The 23,637-nt window shown below is 32.0% G+C and overlaps 1 protein-coding gene across 1 annotated transcript; it reads left to right on the top strand.

The window, feature by feature from the left end:
• Positions 1-1,956: 1,956 nt before the first annotated feature.
• LOC123695650 lies at positions 1,957-21,650 on the top strand. Its single transcript, XM_045641556.1, is given in 22 exon segments — positions 1,957-2,018; positions 3,146-3,348; positions 3,897-4,060; positions 5,988-6,125; positions 7,049-7,248; positions 7,814-7,949; positions 8,975-9,073; positions 9,730-9,951; positions 10,177-10,277; positions 10,355-10,523; positions 10,805-10,967; positions 13,800-13,809; positions 14,092-14,294; positions 14,548-14,711; positions 14,994-15,131; positions 16,516-16,715; positions 18,539-18,674; positions 19,784-19,882; positions 20,299-20,520; positions 20,755-20,855; positions 20,947-21,115; positions 21,403-21,650. Coding segments are annotated over 21 exon segments (3,282 nt in total). The 5' UTR covers positions 1,957-2,018; positions 3,146-3,148.
• The last annotated feature ends 1,987 nt before the right edge of the window (positions 21,651-23,637 follow it).

The raw sequence follows: 23,637 nt of genomic DNA, 5'->3' as shown, positions 1-23,637 counted from the left end.
TTACTTACACTACTAATCCTATCTTAAAATAAATAAATGGTTGTGTCTGTGAAAAATAAATGCAGCTAGTTTCCTGAAATGATGCCTGAAAAAGATCACTGCTGAGTGACGGCCGCCTAATAAATATACTGTGTTTATGTATTAAATCGTAACATAATTTCCTTTATGTACAATATTATGTATATTTCCTATTAAAACATAGATATCTTCCCAAGGTACTAAATTTTAATAAAAAAGTTGTTTTGGTTATTGAAGTGAAACTTCTTTATCGGGGTTGCAAAAAAATTGAGTGTAACATTTTTTCTTTACGCGCCATATTTTTCTTATCCCTACCAGTTACCACGCGTGATTCGACGTATTTCTGTAAAGTTGCATATAATATTTTTTTTTTGAAAAAATCATAAAGAAGTTTCACTTCTTACGTGTGTACACTAGTACACGCACACATTTTTTTTTATATCTAAAAAGGAGCTTTTATATTAGATAAAAATAAACATTAAATTTTTATAAGTTTTATAGAAGCTGAATTTCAGGAGCATATTTTACAGCGCTAGCGCCGCGCCGCTCCGTTTGATCTACGTGCATCCGCAGTGGGATGCGCGTAGAGTTTATAATATTCAAACGGAAAATTAAATGAATATTTATTTGTGTATGAAAATAAAATCTAACAAATTATCAAAAGTCGTAGAAAAATTATTAATGTTGTTAATTATGATTTTAGCTTATCTTGTCCTGCGAGGTTGCTATAGTGTTTTACAAGTAACCATGAATATGTTTTTGGCTCCTATATCGATTATAGATATCGGCCCAAGTATTCTTTAAAAAAAATATGTTCAGTTTTGACTTTCCTACGATTTTATTATATGTATGTATAGATTGTTTAAAAGAGCAACTATGGAGTTTCTTGCCGATTTTTCTCCATAGATACATACTGCTTTCCGAATCGGTGGTAAATGTTAAAATACTTATGTAATGACGATTCGAAAGTGCTACTAAATAGTAACCTAATTGAATAAATTAATGTTTGAGTTTTAAGTTTGAGTTTCGCTTATTAAGTTCATCGTCTGGTTATGTGGCAAATATTAAATTAAATTATATTATATTATATATTATATTATTACATAGTTCAACAACAACTTTGCAATAGCCAAGATCAACATATTATAAAGTCCTTCTAAACAAACAGGCACTTAGCTAAAAGACTTGTTAACAGACTGATCTTACTACAGGTAATTGTTTATCGACGATATTGACATCTCATTGTTTATCGACCATATTGATAAGAAAAAATAATAAACCCAGATATAAATGTAGGTATATACATTATACATATAACGAAATATATACATGTACGATTTTACTATAATATGTATAGATTATTTATAAATTATTTTCGCTTATCTATTGATAAACTTCTTGATCCTTTTATGTATATAGAGTGTTTTTGATTATATTCATTACAAAAAAAAATATAATATGGTTGTATTATGTTAGCATAATTTTCTTAGCTGTGTCTTTTCCGCATAAATATAAATAAATTTTGGGCGTATATTAACGATAACGACATTGTAACGAATTAACATTCGTTACAATATCACGAAATCGAAATCGAACCGTTAGTTTTCACGTGATGTTAGCATATACAGACAGACAGACAGACAGACAAAAAATTTTTTAATCACATATTTGGGTTTGGTATCGATCAAGTAACACCCCCTGATATTTATTTTTTCAATATTTTCAATTTACAGAATTGACCCTTCTACAGATTCATACCTATATGTTTATAGATAATGCAAATAAAAATATTTAAAATCAAGCACCCTGTACTACGATTCGTTATCGTAGTACAGGATTTTTTGAATGAATCACGTCGACTTCGGTCGTCAACGTGATTCATCTCATTCAAATAAAACAGGTTGTCGTTGTCTGGTTTGTATTATTTACGTGTTGCAATTCATCGCTAACGTGTCTCGTTGGTTCTATTTGTGTAAACAAACATAACGTACTCATAGGCAGTAAGTGTTCTATGATTATTAATTAATGTATTGTTTTATTTGTAAACTGATAGGACTCTTTATATTTTAGCATCCCTTATAATCAAGTAATTAAAAACTTTATTTGCTATTATACAGGGTGATTGGGAGATGGGTGCAAAGCTTTAAGGCGAAGCTAATAGAGACAATTTAGAACCTTTTAAGTCATCAAGTTTAAACTATTAAAAAAATTATGATACAGACGGTCAAATCTTGTTTTGCGGGATTGCTCACACATTATTTAAATAAAATAAAATAAATAACAACTAAATTATCATTTAATTTGGCCATAATAGCCGAAAAATGTAAAATAATGGCTATTTTTTGCTAAAAAGACATCAAAATTAGTTTAAAAAACCAGTCAGACTTCGTCTAAGACAACCATGGCTTAAAAAGTTCTAAATTGTCTATGCTAGTTTCGCCTTAAAGCTTTACACCCTTCTCCCACTCATCCTGTATTTTGTAATCGAGCTGTATACTTTTTAACCTTACTGGGGAATGCTTGAACAATTTGTGCCCCACAGTTTCAGAAACAAGACCTTAGAACAAGACTCATAAATTATTTGCAAAACCGTCTATACGAAAATCATATAAAAGCTTTTGTAAACTATTCAAAACATAAAAAATTAAATTAAATTAAATCTCTAGATCTCTAACTATCAGATCAGATTCTATTTCATTACTACCACATTAGGTACTACTGTTACGCACAAGACATTGGTCACAGAAGGTCACCTAATTTATTTTTCACAAGATACGTCGCTCTAGCATATTTTTTTTTTATAATACTAAGAGCTAGCGCGCAAGAGTAACTTTTGTCTCCGCAACTATTTTGTCACTCTCATCAACTCTATGGGCTAGTATGAAAGTGCGCGCACGTAGCGACGCAACTCCCCATAGAGTTGATGGGAGAGACAAAATAGTTGCGGAGACAAAAGTTGCTCTTGCGCGCTATAATAAAAAACATACTATGGGTTTGACACCTTTGATTCAGAAAATCTAATTGTCTTCCCATTATTTCGTGAGGTGCCTGCCACTTAGACACGTTGGTCTTTCAGAATTTTTGTACAAATGTTTCACAAATAATTTAAGTTTTCTTATTTCAACAGATCATGATTTTTCTAATATGGACGGGTGTGATATTGGCCACAATTTACATATATCTTCGGCAAATTTATTCAAGATTCACAGCAAATGGAGTTCGCCAAATCGACCCGATTCCCCTTGTTGGGAACATATGGCCAGCTATAGCGAGGAAACACCATATTGTTTATGAATTGGAGAAATATTACAATACATTCCCTAATGAAAGGTTGGTTACGCTATTTATTAAAAGTGTATAATATAGGGTTTAATTATAACGTTAAGAGTTGTTTTCATCCTTTGTGTCCACTGTTTAGATTTTGTCGACTTTTTAAGTTTTTTTTTTTTTTTAATTACAATCAAGCTATTTGTACAAATGTAAGCTAAAATTTTTATAAATGAAATATACTCAAATATAAGCACATATTATTAATAAATAGTTACTTATTAGAATAAAAAAAAGTTACAATTTACATTTAAAGAATACATTACAATTATTGTGACAACAAATGTAAGCTAAAATTTTTACGAATGAAATATACTCAAATATAAGCTATAAGCACATATTATTAATAAATAGTTACTTATTAGAATAAAAAAGAAGTTACAATTTACATTTAAAGAATACATTACAATTATTGTGTAATTGAGAGAAAAAAACCTGTCCTATATTTTATGTTACTCTCTGCTATAAATATTATAATTCATATATGTGTTTATTACATTAGTGAAAAATTGCATGCTTTTCGTTTATAAAAATTGTTTCTTTTGTTACAGATTCGTTGGTAAATTTGAGTTTATGAATCCAGTAGTACTAGTGAAAGACATTGAATTGATAAAGAAGATAATTATAAAAGACTTTGACTATTTCCTCGACCACCGCGGATTCACGGATGAGGAGGTAGAACCTATATTTGCGAGGAACCTCTTCTCTTTGAGAGGTAAGATATAATTGTTAAATAAGCATAATACATACATATTAACTCAATGAAACCATGCAGTATTTTATGATATCTATACTAATATAACGCGATAATCTTAGGAACTTGGTCGGTTTTGAAAAATTCTTTCGACCTTATAGATAGCCAATTAATCGAGGAAGGCTATATATCATCACGATTCACGCTAAGACCAACAGGAGCGGAGCACTGCGGGTAAAACCGCGAAGCACAGCTAGTAATAAATAGTAAGCAGGTCCCCACAATTGCTGCGCGAAACGGTTCGGTCTGTGTGGTCGTGGCTTTGCCTAGGAAAACGCGAGAGCCGCCATTTTCCTTAGTCGAGGTACGTGGCACACGGACCGACCTGTTTCGCGCGGAAAATGTTTCGCGAGGTTTTTGTGTGGACCTGTCTATTAAATGGGCTATCTAACACTGAAATAATTTTAAACGGATCTGTAGTTTCCTGAGTTAAGCGCGTACAGCCAAGCAAAATAAACAAACTCTTCAGATTTATAATATTAGTACAGAAACAAAAATTAATTTATTTGAATAATATTCCCGTTTTATTTCGCTATCTAAGTTTGAGACAATAACTTAACAAACAAAATTCAATTTAGTGATCTTTTATTCATAGATAAATATTAAATTATATTATTATTATATAAAATTATATAAAATAATAATAATTATATAATTATATAAAATAATATTATTATATAAACTATTATAAATATTGAAATACTTTACCTTTCACTTCTTCAAATAAACTTACAGATATAAAAGTAAATCTAGGCATTATTTACTTTGTAGAAAGAACCTTTTAAAACTTTTACAATAATTTCTCATTATATTACGTTTATTGCCCATTTACTCTGGAAATATCATTTTTATGAGAAAAATTGATTAAAATTTTACTCGAGGCACTTAAGTGCTCTTCAATTTTGATCGTGGCTTTGACCTAATTAAGTCGATAATTAACAAGCTATAAAAACACAGTATAAAAAGCAATAAAAAGCATAATGAAGTACTTATCAATTTTCCAAAAAGGTGTCAATTACAGACTGTCAATAATTATTTGCTACTTTAGTACGCTCGTGAAATTTTCAAGGTTTTGCATTAGTGGAACCTTAGAGTGGTACTCATTTTATTTTTTTTCGCTGTGATATTTTCATAGAAAGTCGTAGGCTTTTGTACACAAATATAGACAACTCTTATCATAAATTGAAAACGAGAGACTTGTACTCAATATTATAATTTCTCACTCGACTTTTCTTCACCCGCATTAACAATTACCTAATTATTATTATTTATTTTATGACCCAGGCCAATTTTGTTATGTTATAATAAATTGCTCAAGAAGTGAATGAAGCTTTTAAAAAGACATTATAAACAAAACAAAATTGATGTTAGCTATTTACAATAAGATTAATAAATAGTACCTATATAATAATATTTATAATACAGGTATATATATGTATGTAAATACTATGTAGTTATAGTATATAAATATTTTATTCTGATTCTTGCACTTTTATTTATTATGCACCACCATGATTAATAATATAATTATTATTGTCCTCGTCTTTTTTGGGTTGCCTGGTAGATATCGCTGCCAGCGATAAGGCCGCCTACTGTACATTGATTAATTTATTGTAAAATTTATAAAATGTTATATAATAAAGTTTAAAATGGCTCTATCGTTTTTAAAAATTATTTTACAATTAGAATGGTCTTAATAACATTCGCTGTTTTGTTTATGTCAGGCTGAATCATTAACTCAACATTGGTAAATGGTAAAACTGTAGTAAAACAAAGTGCTTCAAGAATAAGTCTATTTTTTATGTTACAGTCAAAACCCTAACCAGTCAACTGAGAATTCGATAAAAACAATTACAATAACAACAAGTTAATAACAATTTTGTTACAGGCGAAGAATGGAAAGATATGCGGTCCACAATGAGTCCAGCGTTCACCAGCTCGAAGATAAAAGCGATGGTTCCCTTCATGGAGGAAGTCGGGAACCAGATGATACGCGCTTTGAAGAAGAAGATTGAAGCTGCTGGAGGTAAGATCTGTAAATATAGGGAAAAGCTTGGAATTCATGGTAAACATTTTTTTTTATGTTATGGGATAGCAAACGAGCAGACGCGTCGCCTGGTGTTAAGCGATACACGCCGCCCATAAGCATCAACTCCACTGGGAAATGGATGTGTTGCTGTCCTCAGAAAAGGGGAAGGATATAAAAGAGAGGGAAATCGTTAGGGATAACTTGGAGAATCCTTAGCTAGCAGTCGGTTTTTAGGTATTTATATGTGCTCTTTTTGAACACCTATAAATACCTATAACATACTAACATTTATAGCAATAGATCAAGAATGTTGTCGTAGTTAACGGTACAATTATCTTGTAATCTAGATTTAGTTAGGTAAATAAATAAATAAATAAATCCTTTATTACTTACAATATAATATTACAGCATGTCTAGCCGTTATTTAACAGCGTGCAAATTATTTTATTACAGATCTATAATCAAAGTGTTTAATTAATTTGGTTGGTATTTTAATTACATATATCTTTGTACAATTTACATCCCTGGTTATAAATTCCGATTCGATTCCGAAATTTGGCATGCAGGTAGATGTTAGGACGTAGGCATCCGCTAAGAAAGGATTTCCCGAAATTCTTGCGAGAACGGGGAAAAACGGGGATGCACGTACAAAGTCGTGGGCGGAAGCTAGTGTACTTATTTAATGGGAACGCGCTTATCTCAGGAACTACAGGTCGGATTTGAAAAATTATTTCGGTGTTAGTAAGCCCATTTATTAAGGAAGGCTATATATCATTACGCTAAGACCAGCAGGAGTGGACTGTGGAGCCACGCGAGTGAAACTGCGAAGCATAGCTAGTTATATATATGATATTCTATGAGCAGTACCTACCAACATCACATCAAACTTGGTCATAAATAATGTTTTTCTTCATCTTTAGGTGGTGCAATAGAAATGGACTGTAAGGACATCACCACACGTTACGCCAATGACGTCATTGCGTCCTGTGCTTTCGGTCTTAAAGTGGATTCCTATGAGGGAAACAATGAGTTCTATGAGATGGGGAAAACAGCGTCCCAATTCAAGATAAGTCAGAAGATGATGCTCTTAGCGTACCACGCTTTCCCTGGCCTTGTTAAGGTGAGACATTCAATTATTGTTGTACAAGTCTTTTGCGTAATATTGTCGATTCATTCAAGCTCAGCAACATTTAGCTCTTTTGGTATGAATAAATGTTGTTGAATGGATTAAGAAAATGGAGTTGGAAAATCTGTTTTGTGGTTATTTATTGTCAATGAAATACCGGAATATAATTGATGATAAAATTAAAATTATATAACAAGAATATTTTTTATTCATAATAAGTGTAGTAAAGTATCTACAGTAGGCAATTCATAATAGAGTGAATGAATACCTTTTGAATAACAAGCAGAAAATGATAAAAATAAAATGCAATGAAAGGCGATGTTTTCATTACGCTGTTTTTATTATTTTCAATGCCACGATTGTCAATATCATCAGCCCACTATGTTCCCACTGCTGGGACATGGGCCTCCTATGAGGGAATAGGCCATAATCCTCCACGCTGGCCAAATGTTAGCAGATGTCACATGTCGCGAACTTTTGATTCTTTGACATGTCGTTTCCTCACGTTTTCCTTCACCGTTTCATTGTGAATTATACAGATACAATAACGATATTTCAGAGGCTGAAAATGACGGTGTTTTCAAAAGCAACTACACGTTTCTTCACACAACTGGTGATGGACACCATGCGCAATAGAGAGGCTAATAAAATAATCCGACCTGACATGATACATCTCCTCATGGAAGCCAAGAAAGGTACACTTACATTTTACCATACATATTTTTTGCAAAAAACTAATCACATCAAATTCTCTGAATTATTTTAGACAAAATTTGTATGGGAAGTAACAGCTTTCCAACATCAGTAAATAATCAAAACTGGTTCAGAATCTTCTAACGCTCGCGACTCTTGAATTTTTTTTATTGATGAAATCACAAAATAAAACGAGAATATTGTAAACTGTGAAGAATTAGATACCTGTAAAAGGAAAAGTTGCAATTTTATCAAGCAATATCATATTATGTGAGACAAAACTAATGTAATATGGCAGCATTATTTATAAATAACTCCGATACGAGCTCCACATAATTTGTATGAAAATAAGCTGTTCAACTCTTAGTTTGAGCCAAAGTGAGCAACTAGTAGAAATAGTACTTCAGTACTTGAAGTTTGCGGTAAATTCACTTTTATATCTATTGTTATAGGACTGCATTACTACACTTACGGCATATTTTAATGTTTCTTGTATAAGACACAATCTAAGATATTCCCAAAAATTTTTTTTGAAAGTTTGGTTGTATTGGGTAGAAATAGACGAGTCAAATAGATGTCTTTGGTTTAGATACGTAAAAGTTAGACTCTGTGACTTTGAAATAGAGTTTATAATAAATTGAAATGAGAAAGTCGCTTTGCAACCACAGTTGCACGAAATAACTTTTCGCAACTGTGGTTGGGTTGCAAGGAACAGAGCAGCGGGCTATTTTTTTTCTCAAGCAATCGAGCGGTTAGAGTCATTATAAGATAAAATGTATGTTTGGGTTCTATATTGGTGATATATTACTGCTATTTTCAGCAATTTCATATAGTTCAATTATTACTATTATATACGGCCATTTTTATTATGGATTTTTTTTAAACCGTTAAAAGTTTTTAATGAACTTCAAATATGTACAATGAACATAGAGCTACAGCTATTACAATTAATTAAAATTTAAAATTAGATTTCGAAAAAATATATAACGTTAAACTCGGTAATCATTTATTATTGTTTTATTCAAAGGTCAACTGAATCATGAAGAAAAGTCTAAAGACGCTATCATTGACGCAGGCTTTGCTTCTGTGGAGGAATCCTCTGTTGGAAAGAGAATAATAAAAAGAGGTAAATAGTTAACTAAATTATAATAATATAAATACTACAACTAATAACAAAGAATACTTAATGTTTGAAAAATAATGTCTCACTAGAAAGCTCATAGGAGTCAATATAGGCCCAATTCTCATAACGCATTTAAAAGACTTTATTATTATTATTTTATTATTATGAGCCATGGCTGTCCCACTGCTGAGCAAAGGCCTCTCTTCCCTCAATCCATTTCTCCCTATTTTGAGCAATTTTGCTCCAATCTGCTAAATGGGAATGGCTGCTAAATAAAATTAAAAGACTAGCAAACTTAAATACTCCTTACCTAATTAGAGATTAGTTATTTTTTCAACAATTAACTGTGAATAAAAGAAGCATAACATTCACTCCAATAACATCGTTTATTTGAGTTCCAAGAATCGATATGGGACGTTTTAGCTCCTTTGTCCGAACTAAATACTTAAAAACAAACAAAATAGTTATTGTATTTTCTTGTGTTTTATTTTACGCGAGTATTTTACATTTAGAAATTAAATCGCGTTTAAAATCCGTTAAAATCTTTAATTTCTGAACAAGATATTCAATAATTCCTTCATAGGAGGCCCGTGTCCCAGCAGTGGGATCGGATATGGGCTGACGATGATGACGATGATTCATTGATATTCGTTTTGCAGAGTGGACAGACAATGACCTGATTGCGCAAGCAGTGCTCTTCTTCATAGCTGGCTTCGAAACCATATCTATTGCTGCGTCATTTACTTTGCACGAACTCGCTTTACACCCGGAGATCCAGGATAGACTGGCGAAGGAAATAAGAGAAGACGCACTGAAAAATAATGGCAAAATAGAATACAACACCATACAGTCCTTACCGTACTTGGATATGGTGGTTTCAGGTAATTTTCTATTTGTAAGCGAATCAGTTGATTGTATAATATTATGATGATACCTAACAAAGTGGGGTGGTTAGAGGAAGAAATACTTGCAAAGTAAAATACTAGTCTCATATGTAAGCATTACTGGATGCAAGTTTAGAAGCTTCTTTAAAAACAAAATTAGTTTTAGTTACTGGGCGTTAAATTTTCATTTTCTTCTAATTAAAACTTTTCTTAAAATTGCAGAGGTGCTCAGACTGTGGCCTGCTGCTTTACAGTTGGACAGAGTTTGCGCAAAAGATTACAACATGGGAAAGCCTAATAGCGAATCAACCAAAGATTTCATTGTGAGTACAGCTTTTTCATACCTTCTTGGGCATAAATGGAATATTCGTAATTATGCCAAAATTCTATTTTTTTCTAGATCCACAAAGGGGAGTTAGTGATAATGCCAATGTGGTGCATTCATCGTGATCCCAAATTCTTCCCTAATCCTGAGAAATTCGACCCCGAACGCTTCTCAGAGGAAAATAAAGATAAAATTAATCCAATGACGTATATGCCGTTTGGTGGTGGACCCAGGAATTGTATTGGTAAGTTAAATATTGATTGCTTGGTAAATAAAGCATTCAGAAAAGATTAGGCGCCCTTATTCTTAACAAAAACTCATCAGTACCTAATGCTTTAACGACTTGAACTATAATATTATTATAAACATTCATAACATTTGTACGATAGCAAGAAGGTTATCTTAAATCTTGATGCTTAAAAATATTTATAATTGCTTGTATATCATTTTTAAACAAACAATAATATTGCAGAAAGCACTGTACTTTAGGTCGATTACTTTAATAACCATATTCGTTCATTTCAGGTTCAAGATTTGCGCTGCTGGAAGTAAAAATGCTAATTTATCAAATTATTCTACACATGGAGGTATCACCCTGCAGTAAGACGTGTATACCAAGCAAGCTGTCAATGGCAAGCTTTAACATTAGTCTTGATGGGGGACATTGGCTGAATTTCAAAATAAGGCAGTGAATGGAAAAATGAACTGTATTGATAAGTGCGGAAAGTTTAAATTAATTTTTCATCGAGCAGATTAAAAAACAAGATATTGGTTATAAATAATAAATAAATATTGTTGTTGCTAATGTTAAAGCTTTTATATGGATGTTATTGTTAAAATGTAATAATTTATTTGTAATAATTTGTTCAATTTTTACGAGTAAAGTATTTTTTATTGTAAGTAACTTATAGAGGAAATAAATGACTACATGCAATACAATATTTCGTCTATTTATTGAACTTTAGTGAATAAAAACAACGTGTGCGTGTACTAGTGTACACACGTAAGAAGTGAAACTTCTTCATGAACTTATTTTTCAAAAAATAATTTACTATATGCAACTTTACAGAATACGTCGAATCACGCGTGGTAGGGATAAGAAAAAGATGGCGCGTAACGGAAAAATGTCACGCGTAAAGAAAAAATGTTATTTTTTCCAACCCCGATAAAGAAGTTTCACTTCAATAATGAAAATTATTTTTTTCGTAAGATTAAGATATTAACTACTTATAGTCAATATTAATATCTTAATAATTATTTATCCCCATCCGATTCCTGTTAAATTTAAATATTAAATAGACAAAGGAGCTAATTAATTATTACAAGGAAAGGCACGGAAAGTATTTTTATAAACTCAAACTCAAACATTTATTTATTCAATTAGACTTCTTTTAGAAGCACTTTTGAAACGTCATTACATATTTTAACATTTACCACCTTACTTACTTATAATAGGTACTTATTATAAAGACTAAAATCATATCTTTTGACTTCCACCAGCAGTTACGAACCAATAAATAAATTATTTGTATGAATAACCACATCTCTAACGTACCGATCATGTGTGAAAGATTCGTTTTCAAAGATTGGGAAAATCTGGCAAAAGAAATATGGCTGCTCACCATCTTTCGCTTTTAGAAAATCGGTCGATAATAATTTAACAAAACGCATTTGGCCCATATCGTGACTTGTTATTTAGATTTTTATGCCCATATCTCAGGGATTTTTAAATATGAAAGGAAAAATTCTCAGTGTGAATAAAAAGTGCAGGATTGCCTTAGGTAGTAGTGTGGAATCCAATATAAAACTTTACCGAAATCATTTACTTTGAATATAAATAAGTACAAATGTTTTTCAATCATGTCTACTATTAAATGAAATACAATCATCAACGGGAATTTAACTATAAGATAAACTAACACATAGTACCACAGTAGGTATTACAATATTTATAGATATTGTAATACTGTGCATTAATAGTACATAGTATAAAACAAAGTTGCTTTCTCTGTCCCTATTTCCCTATGTCCCTTTGTATGCTTAAATCTTTAAAACTACGCAACGGATTTTGATGCGGTTTTTTAAATAGATAGAGTAATAGATCTTATATTATGTTGGGCAAGAAAAACTACAAAAACGCAGGTATTCAAAATCGATTACAATGGCATAAAAAATTAACTGAATAGGTTTTGAAAATAAGAAGGTTTATAATTCGAGGTCAACCAAACTATCTTTATGATCATTTGGATTGTTTACGATTGAAGTACCTAAATATTAGCTTTGTATATACAGGGTGTCTCCCTGTTGGTATACTAAGCTCAAAGGAGTTTATAGTTTTGCATACGCTGAGTACGTAAAAAATACTAATAAAATTCCAGATGCAGTTCTTTTTTCAAATAGATGAACCAGATACCTAATTATACATCTTAGATTTGAAAAAATATATTTATTTTTTTACAGATTTACTTAGTTATATCTGAAAAAAGAAAATAAATAAATGTCATTTAACATGTAACATTAACAACCAATCGTATCTAATAGGTAACTATTAAAGAAGACTGTTACCTAGTGGTAATTATTTCCTTTATTTTGTGAAACATCACATCCCACTTATTTTGTGTAGTGGGGAGTGAGGATAAATGTCAAATCGAATTAACTGACTCTATATAACGAATGATCTATTAAAAATAATGTAATAAAAAATATTTAAAATCAAGCACCCTGTACTACGATAACGAAGTCAACGTGATTCATCTCATTCAAATAAAACAGGTTGTCGCTGTCTGGTTTGTATTATTTACGTGTTGTACCTAATTCATTGCTAACGTGTCTCGTTGGTTGGCAGTAAGTGTTTTATGATTTACCTATTAATTCTTTGTTTTATTAGTAACTAGCTTACCACGTTTTATTAGTAACGGCTTCGCCCGTTTTGTCTAAAACCTAATAAATTATATACTAAAACCTTCCTCTTGAATCACTCTATCTATTAAAAAAAACCACCAGACCAGAATTAAAAAACCAGAATTAAAAAAAATCTAAATCCGTTGCGTAGTTTTAAAGATTTAAGCATACAAAGCGACATAGGGACAGAGAAAGCGACTTTGTTTTATATTATGTAGTGATCTGATTGGACTCTTTATATTGTAGCATCCTTTATAAGTAATTTAAAACTTTTATTTTACCTAAGTATATTTTGTAATCGAGTTGTTTACTTTTTACCCCTACTGGGAACAGCCAGATCAATTTGTGCAAATTTCCAACAGTTTCGAAACAAGACTCTTCATTTTCAAAATTGTCTACACAAAAATCGTCTAGCAGAGCTATTATAAACATAAATTAATATAAACTGGTATTAGGAGGTAGCAACGTTGACAAGAGAGAATTTTAGTATAGTTGGTTCTTTGATATACTCTTCCTCTTGCTATTTCGGTTAGAGTCCGGGCTTTTTAAAACGTTGCTAGCTCCCGTACTGTTATGTCAGATTAGATTCTATTTGATTACTACTGCGAACAAATCACAGGTCACAGAAGGTCACCGAGTTTATTGGTCACACGATACAGCGCTCTTACATAAACTTTTTTTTTATAATATTCTAAAGAATAAGTATAGATAAGACGTATAGGAATGAAAGCAATAATTGAGAGAATTTAATGATCACATACTATGAATACGAATGAAATCCAATAGGTAGGAAAGCACTAAATGAGAAAATGTAATGCTCTCTTTAAGTGAGGTGCTTGCTACCTTAACGTTGGTGTTTTCAGAAATTTTGCAAATGTTTCGCAAATACTAAAGTATTATTTTTTCAACAGATCATGATTTTTCTAATATGGACGTGTGTGATCCTGGCTATAATTTACATAAATCTTCGGCAAATTTACTCAAGATTCACAGCAAATGGAGTTCGGCAAATCGACCCGATTCCCCTTGTTGGGAACATGTGGCCAGTTGTTGCGAGGAAATACCATTTTGTTTATGATTTGGAGAAATTTTACAATACATTCCCTAATGAAAGGTTGGTTCAACTATTATTATGTAAAATTGATGCAGGGCTAAACAGGTTTATAAGTGCTGTTTTCATGGTTTTGTGTCTGTTTAGATTTTTTCGACGTTAAATTATTTAAGCTATAAGCAGGATAACTTAACTAAATAGTTACAGGAACTTGTTAGTGTGAAATAAAATAAGTTGTAAAAGAGGTTGAATACATTATAATTATTGTGCTTTACAGAACAATCCTGTCCTATAAAAATTGTTTCTTTTGTTACAGATTCGTTGGTAAATTTGAGTTTATGATTCCAGTAGTACTAGTGAAAGACATGGAATTGATAAAGAAGATAATTATAAAAGACTTTGACTATTTCCTCGACCACCGCGGATTCACGGATGAGGAGGTAGAACCTATATTTGGGAGGAACCTTTTCTCTTTGAAAGGTAAGTGTCAATTGCGCATATATGCAGAATTTGATAATTATAATATTATAATTGATGGCGATTAAATAGATAATACTAATTAATAAACAAAATTTATAAAAAATATGAAATTATCGTAAAAAGATAAAAATTATAATAACATATAGCCTAGCGGCTAGTCTAAAGACAACGTAAATTCTAATGTGAATCTGATTATAACAATTACAATAACATCAATTTATCAAATTCTAATTCGATTATAACAATTACAATAAAACCAAGTTAACAACAAATCTGTTACAGGAGAAGAATGGAAAGACATGCGGACCACATTGAGTCCAGCGTTCACCAGCTCGAAGATAAAACTGATGGTTCCCTTCATGGAGGAAGTCGGCAACCAGATGATACGCGCTTTGAAGAAGAGGATTGAAGCTGCTGGAGGTAAGATCTGTAAATATTAGAAAAAGCTTTGAATTCATGGAAAACATTGGCAATAGATCAACAATCTTGTTGTAGCTAATGATGGTACATTACCTGTAATCTGGATATGTAGTAATTTGAACGACCTTTGCCTTACATACTACATGCATTTGGTGTTGTACAATGTACATACACCATGACTTACTATTTATATTCAGATTTAATAACGCTAATGTACAATAAATAAATCTAGCTTGGAAATGTTTAAACGGTGTCATCCTGAAAACTTTTCAACATGCGTTATCAACTCAGCATTCAGAAAGTTTTAGCGTTGCCAGTTACAGCACATTGCAGAGTTGATATGTTATGTTTCTCTAGGTTGATGCAACTGTGCTGTTAAACAAATGTTTACCTTGATTACGGGGCTTTAGTGTATTCAATAATCTATAAATTAGACCACGCTATTACTCGATTGCATTCCATATTACTTAGAGCGAGTCGTTCTTTAAACAAATTAGCAACCATTGTTTACCTTATACATTTTATGTACAATTAAAAAACTGTGGGTGTTTTTGTGTGTGTTTGTGTGATTCTTGTATATTAATCATTATTTTGTATAATTATGATGTATAAACTAAAATGCCAGTTGGACGGTTTATGCCTCCAACGCAAAAACTGCTCATATTTTAAAAGAATTGAATATGTTTACGGACTAGGTCTGTTTGTATATCTACTAAAATGCAGTAGTTAAAAACCTTTTGAATACATATGTATTAATAGGAGACCAGCAACCTCGCAGGAAAAGATAGCTAACATCATACGTAACAACATTTGTTCTAAAACCAACAGGAGCGGAGCCACGTGGGTGAAACCGCGAAGCGCAGCTAGTGATAATAATTAATGATATTCCAACGATATATCAGTTTATGTAGAGGTGTCAATTCCAAAAATAAAATGTTTGATTTGAAAAATGACGGAGACTAGAACAAACAAAAAAATTGGTTGTCTGTAAAGTCGGTTTACTGACGATAGTTGTCCGATTGTGCTTCTTTGTCGCTCGTTCCGCGCTCTCGCTCGCACTTCAAGCCTTACATGGAACGCCTCAGATGAGTCAGAGCGAGGTAACGCCGCATGAGTCATGTTTTTTCGTGCTTGCAGCCGGCTTTATCGAATTATAAGACGTTGTCACATCAAAATCTAAGAGATCCTACTTATGTTATTTTTGCGAAAGTTTGTGAAGATAGCTGCTGTATGTATGAGCGTCACTCTTCATGAAATAACTGCAAACTTATCAAAATATTAAGCAATCACTTTATTAAAACTTTGTAAATTGTACTTAATTGTGAGCAGCACCTACTAACATCACATCAAACGTGGTCATAAATAATGTTTTTCTTCATTCTAGGTGGGGCAATAGAAGTCGACTGTAAGGACATCACCGCTCGTTTCACCAATGACGTCATCGCGTCGTGCGCTTTTGGTCTCAAAGTGGATTCCTATGAAGGAAACAATGAGTTCTATGAGATGGGGAAAACAGCATCCCAATTCAAGATACGTCAGATAATGATGTACTTGGCGCACACTGCTTTCCCTGGCCTTGTAAAGGTGAGACATATTATATATTCTGTACACAAGTCTTTTAGGAAATATTTTCAATCATTCACGTAACTTTAGGCTCTATTAATGCGTTGTGTATTTAAGTAGTTAGTTTGTGTAAAATTTGCATAAGTTTTTTTACTTATTGTTTACTAGCTTCCGCCCGCGACTCCGTCCGCGCGGATGTCGGTCTTCGCGTGGATGGTTTATTTATCCATTTTGAGTACCTCTGACAATAACATCTTATAAATATCTATTGGACCCAATTCCCAAATACGGCTAGGCCTATAATAATACGCAACGTGTGTTCGCGGTTCTACGGAACAACATCTATGGATAAAACTGAAAAATTAAGATTATTTTTTTTCTACGTATTTTTCCAGGATAAAAAGTATCCTATTTTACGCCCAGGATAATAAGGTATAATTATACCAAGTTTCATCGAAATCGAACCGCTAGTTTTCACGTGATGCCTTCACATACAGACAGACAGACAGACAGTCAGACAGACAGACAGACAGACAAAAATTTTTTTAATCACATATTTGGGTTTGGTATCGATCCAGTAACAGCCCCTGCTATTTATTTTTTCAATATTTTCAATGTACAGAATTGACCCTTCTACAGATTTATTATATGTATATAAATGTAAAAGCAATATATTAACTTTAAGTTGAATTCAAATCATTAACTGGGTATTAAAATATTCCAATAAAAATCCTGACAGGAATACGCATGATGAGGATCGGGTATGAATCTTCATAAAGGTCTTTGACCTTTCAATCGCGATTTCGACCGCCAAAAACTGACGGTCTCGTAAACAATACAGATACATACAATAGGGAAACTTCATAAAAACGTTCGAAATGGTTCAAGCAAGCGTGTTTACGAGAATCTTAAGGGTATTATGACAATTGACAGATATGTGAAGATACCTTGATGAGTCATTGACCCTTGGGTACATAAATAAAACGCCAAATGAATACGAATAATTGGCTGAAACGAATCTGTTTGTAAACATTTCCTTGAGTTTTTTTTAAATAATAATTCTTGAAGTATGAGGATGGTTCTTATGGAGAGATTAGAGAATATGAACATGTACCACGGGCGATGACGGGGCGGACCGATAGTTCGATATAATAAAAATATTATTTTTTATTATAATCGTAAAGTATCTACAGCTGTAGGCAATACATCGTTGAAATTGCGATTCATTCAAATGGCTTAAATTTCCTATTGAACTTGTTAAATTTAGAGAACTAAGTCTTATTAAAGATAATAGTTATGAAAAATGAAAAGACGAATAGTTAGTTACCTTTAGAATAATTAGTAGAAAGACGTTATATAAAAGCCAAAATTATAAAAACAAAAATGCAATGATAGGCGATCTTTTCATTGCGTGGTTTTTATTATTTTCAATGCCACGATTGTCAATATCATCATCAGCCATCTCATCAGCAAATTTTATTTCTACTGCTGGGCCACGAGATATCCCATAAGGATAAGGCCATGATACACCACACTGGCCAAGTGCGGCTTGGCAGATGCCACATATCGACCAACTTTGATTCTTCGACATTTCGGTTTCCTCACGATGTTTTCAGTCACCGTTCATTTTATTTAACACTTTATAAAATACTTTTATATAATGAAAAGGCAAATAACAATTCTCATACAGCTATGTGTACTAACTGGGCGGTCTTATCACTTCAGAGTGATCTCTACCAGGCGACCCCTTAGGCAAAATAGAAGTGTTAGCTGTGTAAGGGGGCATCAAAATCTAATTTGTATATTAAAATACAAAACTTTCATTGTAAATATCACTATTTCAGAGGTTGAAAATGACGATGTTTTCAAAAGCAACTACTCGTTTCTTCACACAATTGGTGATGGACACCATGCGCAATAGAGAGGCTAATAAAATAATCCGACCTGACATGATACATCTACTAATGGAAGCTAAGAAAGGTAGGTAGAAAAATATTAATCCGAATTCTAATGCTCAAAACTGTATCCAATTTATTTGGGAACGCAAGGGTAGCTTTCCAGAATAAGCTAAAAACAAAACTCAGTTTAGAATCATCTAAATTCTAACGCACGCGATCCCTGTAGTATGAAAAGTTGCAATTTTATCCAGCAATATCATATTATGTGGGACAAACGTAATGTAATAAGATGCCAGCATTATTTTGAAATACCTAACTCCACTGCGAGCTCCATACATGCTCCATATAATTTGTATGAAAATAAGTTCGGCTCTCGTCAAGTGAGCAACTAGCAGTACTTTAGTGGTTAGAGTTTGGGGTAAATTCATTTCTATTGCAATATTAGTGCATTTATAAAAATAACATTACATTTACATACCTAATCTATACAAATCATATTTAATGGTATTTTTATCTTTGAGTATTTTGTTATCATCTATTTGAAGTGTATAACAATATTTACAATGATAATAAATCTTGTTGCAAAAAAAATGTTTTAAGTGCTATTAGAGTAATTATGTGATAAAATGTATGTTTGCGTTATAGAGTGGTAATATATTACTGTTCAATAATATTAGATACCATATAGATACCTATTTTCAGCAATTTCATGAAACACGATTACTCTACTTATTATGAATCGGTTTCAATGATTGTGATTGACTGCTTTATATGGAAAAAAACATCTAAAAACTTTTTAGTTAGTTTTAAATATACATCAAACATAACGATACAGTTCCGTAAGATTTACAGTTCCAGTTACAATCCATACTAATACTAATACTAATTATATTAATATTATAAATGCGAAAGTAACTCTGTCTGTGTGTCTGTTACTCAATCACGCCTTAATTATAACTGTAGGTACCAATTTGCATGAAATTTGGTATAGAGATATTTTGATATCCGCGAAAGAACATAGACTACTTTTTACCCCGGTACATAGGATAGGTTTTATCCCGGAAATCCCACGGGAACGGGAACTATGCGGGTTTTTCTTTGACTGCGCGGGTAAAGACGCGGGTGGAAAGCTAGTTTTTAAATAAGTTTTACATAAAAGTCGATAATTATTAAGCATTGTTCTATATAAAGGTCGACTGAATCACGAGGAAAAGACAAAAGATGCTGTCAGTGACGCAGGCTTCGCTACTGTGGAGGAATCATCTGTTGGAAAGAGAACAATACAAAGAGGTAAAAAACTAAATTATAAAAAATGTGTGCGTTTACTAGTGTACACACGTAAGAAGTGAAAATTCTTTACCTATGACCTTATTTTTCAAAAAATAATTTACTATAATTGCAACTTTACAGATACGTCGAATCACGCGTCGTAGGGATAAACTTTCCCACGGATCGATGGGAAGTTTTAGCACTTTTGTCCAAACTAAATACTTAAAAACAAACAAGATATTTATTAAATTTTCTTGTGTATAATTTTACATTTAGAAAATTAAATCACGTTTAAAATCCGTTAAAATCTTTAATTTCTGTACAAGATATTCAATGATTCTCTCATAAAGAACACAAACTCTTCGCCTGTGTCCCAGCAGCGGGAACGGATATGGGCTGATGATGATGACGATGATTCATTGGTATTCGTTTTTCAGAATGGACAGACAATGACCTGATCGCACAAGCAGTGCTCTTCTTCATAGCTGGCTTTGAATCAATATCTATTGCTACATCATTTGCTCTGCATGAACTCGCTTTACATCCAGAGATTCAGGAGAGACTGGCGAAGGAAATTAAAGAAGACGCAGCGAAAAATAATGGCAGAATAGAATACAATTCCATACAGTCCTTACCGTATTTGGATATGGTGGTTTCAGGTAATATTCTATTTAAAAACGAATCAGTCGATTGTATATGTTAGCAACTAACAATTTGGGGTAGTTAAAAGATGAAATACTTGCAAAATAAGATACAATAGTCGCATGTCAGGCGTTACTGGATGCATATTGCATAAATAGAAGTTACTATAAAAACAAAATTAAGTTTTAGTTACTGAGCGTTTAATTTTATTGTCTTTTTCCTTTTAATTTAAACTTTCCTAAAAATTGCAGAAGTGCTCAGACTGTGGCCCGCTGGTTTCCAGTTGGACAGAGTTTGTGCAAAAATCTACAACATGGGAAAGCCGAATAGCGAATCCACCAAAGATTTCATTGTGAGTACATCTTTTTCATACCTTCTTATCATTCTTCAGAAAATACAAATAAATTATTATATATTCTTCAAAATTGTTATCATAATTCCAGATCCGCAAAGGGGAGTTTGTGTTAATACCAATATGGTGCATCCATCGCGACCCCGAATTCTTCCCTAATCCTGAGAAATTCGACCCTGAACGCTTCTCAGAGGAAAATAAAGATAAAATTAAACCAATGACGTATATGCCGTTTGGTGGTGGACCCAGGAATTGTATTGGTAAGTTAAATATTGACTGCGTGGTAAATAAAGCATTCAGAAAAGATTACTTAGGCGCCCTTATTCTTAACAAAAACTTTGCCATTTGTTGTATCGGACTATCAGTACCTAATGCTTTAACGACTTGAACTATAATATTATTATAAACATTCTTAACATTTGTACGATAGCAAGAAGGTTATCTTGAATCTTGATGTTTAAAAATGTTTATAATTGCTGGTATATCATTTTCAACAAACAATAAAACTTAGGTCAATTACTTTAATAACCATATTCATTCATTTCAGGTTCAAGATTTGCGCTGCTGGAAGTAAAAATGCTAATTTATCAAATTATTCTACACATGGCTGTATCACCTTGCAGTAAGACGTGTATACCAAGCAAGCTGTCATCAGCAAACTTTAACCTTGATCTTGCTGGAGGACATTGGCTGAATTTAAAAATAAGGCAGTGAACGGAAAAAGTTTTAAATGTTTCAATCAATTTTCCATGGAGCAGAAATTACTCTTTATCTAGGGATATATATTTTAAGTAGACAATATTTTAAGTAGTTTTAAAATTTAGTTTAAAACTAGGTGTATTTTATGCTTAAATATAGTTATATAATATAAGATCGTTCATTAATCATATGAGATTCGAATTTGCAAAAATCACGATAAATCTAAAGGGTGAGAAAGGTGATAAGTAATATTATATTGTGACGTGTTTTATTTTTGTTTAAGTATATTGTTTTATCAATGGATGTAAATTTATGGAAATTGAGAGTAGTCTAAAGCCCCAAAAGAAAATAGTGGATGAAATATTATGTACTATATTAAAAAACAAGATATAGTTTAAAAATAATAAATATATATTGTTATATTAGGTTGTGATATGGATGTTATTGTTATAGTTTAATAATAATTTCTTCAATTTTTGTATTTATTTTTTTCCGTGTGTTATGAGGAATAAATGATTGTGCAGTATACCTATTTCGTCTACTCATTGGACCTTTGTGAAGATAAAAATAAACTGATTTTTATTTATAGGATCCGGAGATAAGTCTTAGTTAAAAGTCTAGTATGAAAAAAAGAAGGTTTATCATTCAAGGTCAACCAAAATATCTTGATGATCATTGTCATCACAGGATTGTTTATGATTGAAGTACCTAAATATTAGATTTGTACATACCTACAGGATGTCCCCTTGGTATACTAAGCTCAAAGGAGGTTATAGTTTTGCATACGCTGAGCACGTAAAAAATACTAATAATAAAATTCCGGACGCAGTTTTTTTTCAAATAGATGAATTCTTAAAACATATTGTAAATATGGGTGTACACATAGAGTGTAAATGGGTATAACCGCGAAAAATTGTACATGAGTCATTTTTTCAATGTTCCCATTTTATTTCTCATATGGCATCAACATTTTTTGACAATAAGTGCTTTTTTTAGATATGTAATAAAAGGTATGCTTGTGTTCTTTTAGATTATTTCATAAAACTCAATTTATCTCTTGCAGAAATATTTTATTTTATATTTTTTTTACTGGCCTCACTTTTATTTCCATACAAAAAATATTTGTCCACCTAACACCCTTGTGACAAAAACTGATAACCCCTACGAAATGGTATGACTGCCTCGCATTTTTATGAAAAATTTAAGTTATTCGATTCTTATTCAACATGTACATAAAAATCTTTTAATGCACAAGGCCTTAATGGATTTTTTATGATTATTTTAAAAACTGTCCACTTTTTTTATACGTGTGTAACGTCACGTATGTAACGTCTCTAACTGCCATAATATAAGAATTATCAGAATCCTTCTCTAATTTTCTTGAGTGGCAATACTATTGGCATGCTGGCAACATTTAAAAAACAAAGGCAGCCTTTTTTTTCTTTGAGAGAAATGATGTTTTGTGTTGATGTGAGATTTGTCGCTCGAAAAAAGTGTTTTTAAAGTGTTCGATTGCGAGGTAAGTATATATATTCTGTCTTATTATTATAAATCTTTACGTAGGTTTACTATAAAACTAAAGAATCAGACTACTTCGTGGGTCTTAGCATTCACAATCGAGAAGTAATTTTAATTTAAGGTTATGTCGCACGCATTTTTTGTCATGATTATAACGATGTGTAACGAAATGTGTTACGTTACAGTCATGACATATTGTTAGGCTTAGAACACATATGTCTATTAAAAAATTTCGCGAAATATTTTCAAATCTAAACGGATGAACGGATTTTGATGCGCAAGATATCATTGGATTGGTCTAAAATATCATTGTCTATATATATATTTTTTATATTTTACCCGTCTGCGCATAAAAAAAGGATAACGTTTTCAAATCTAAACGGCTGGATAGATTTTGATGTGCAAGGTATCATCGGATTGGTATTTATCTCTAGAATATCATTGTCTATATAACTATATATATATATATATATATATATTATAACCCGACTGCGGTTAAAAGGAGGATAATATTTTGTAGCCGTGTAGCCTCCGACTGCGTGTTATGAATTTGCAGTGTCAGTCG

Source organism: Colias croceus, chromosome 11 (genome assembly GCF_905220415.1).
Source record: "Colias croceus chromosome 11, ilColCroc2.1".
NCBI classification, from domain to species: domain Eukaryota; kingdom Metazoa; phylum Arthropoda; class Insecta; order Lepidoptera; family Pieridae; genus Colias; species Colias croceus.
Note: the sequence above shows the minus strand (reverse complement) of the source record. Positions and strands in the feature narration are given on the sequence as shown.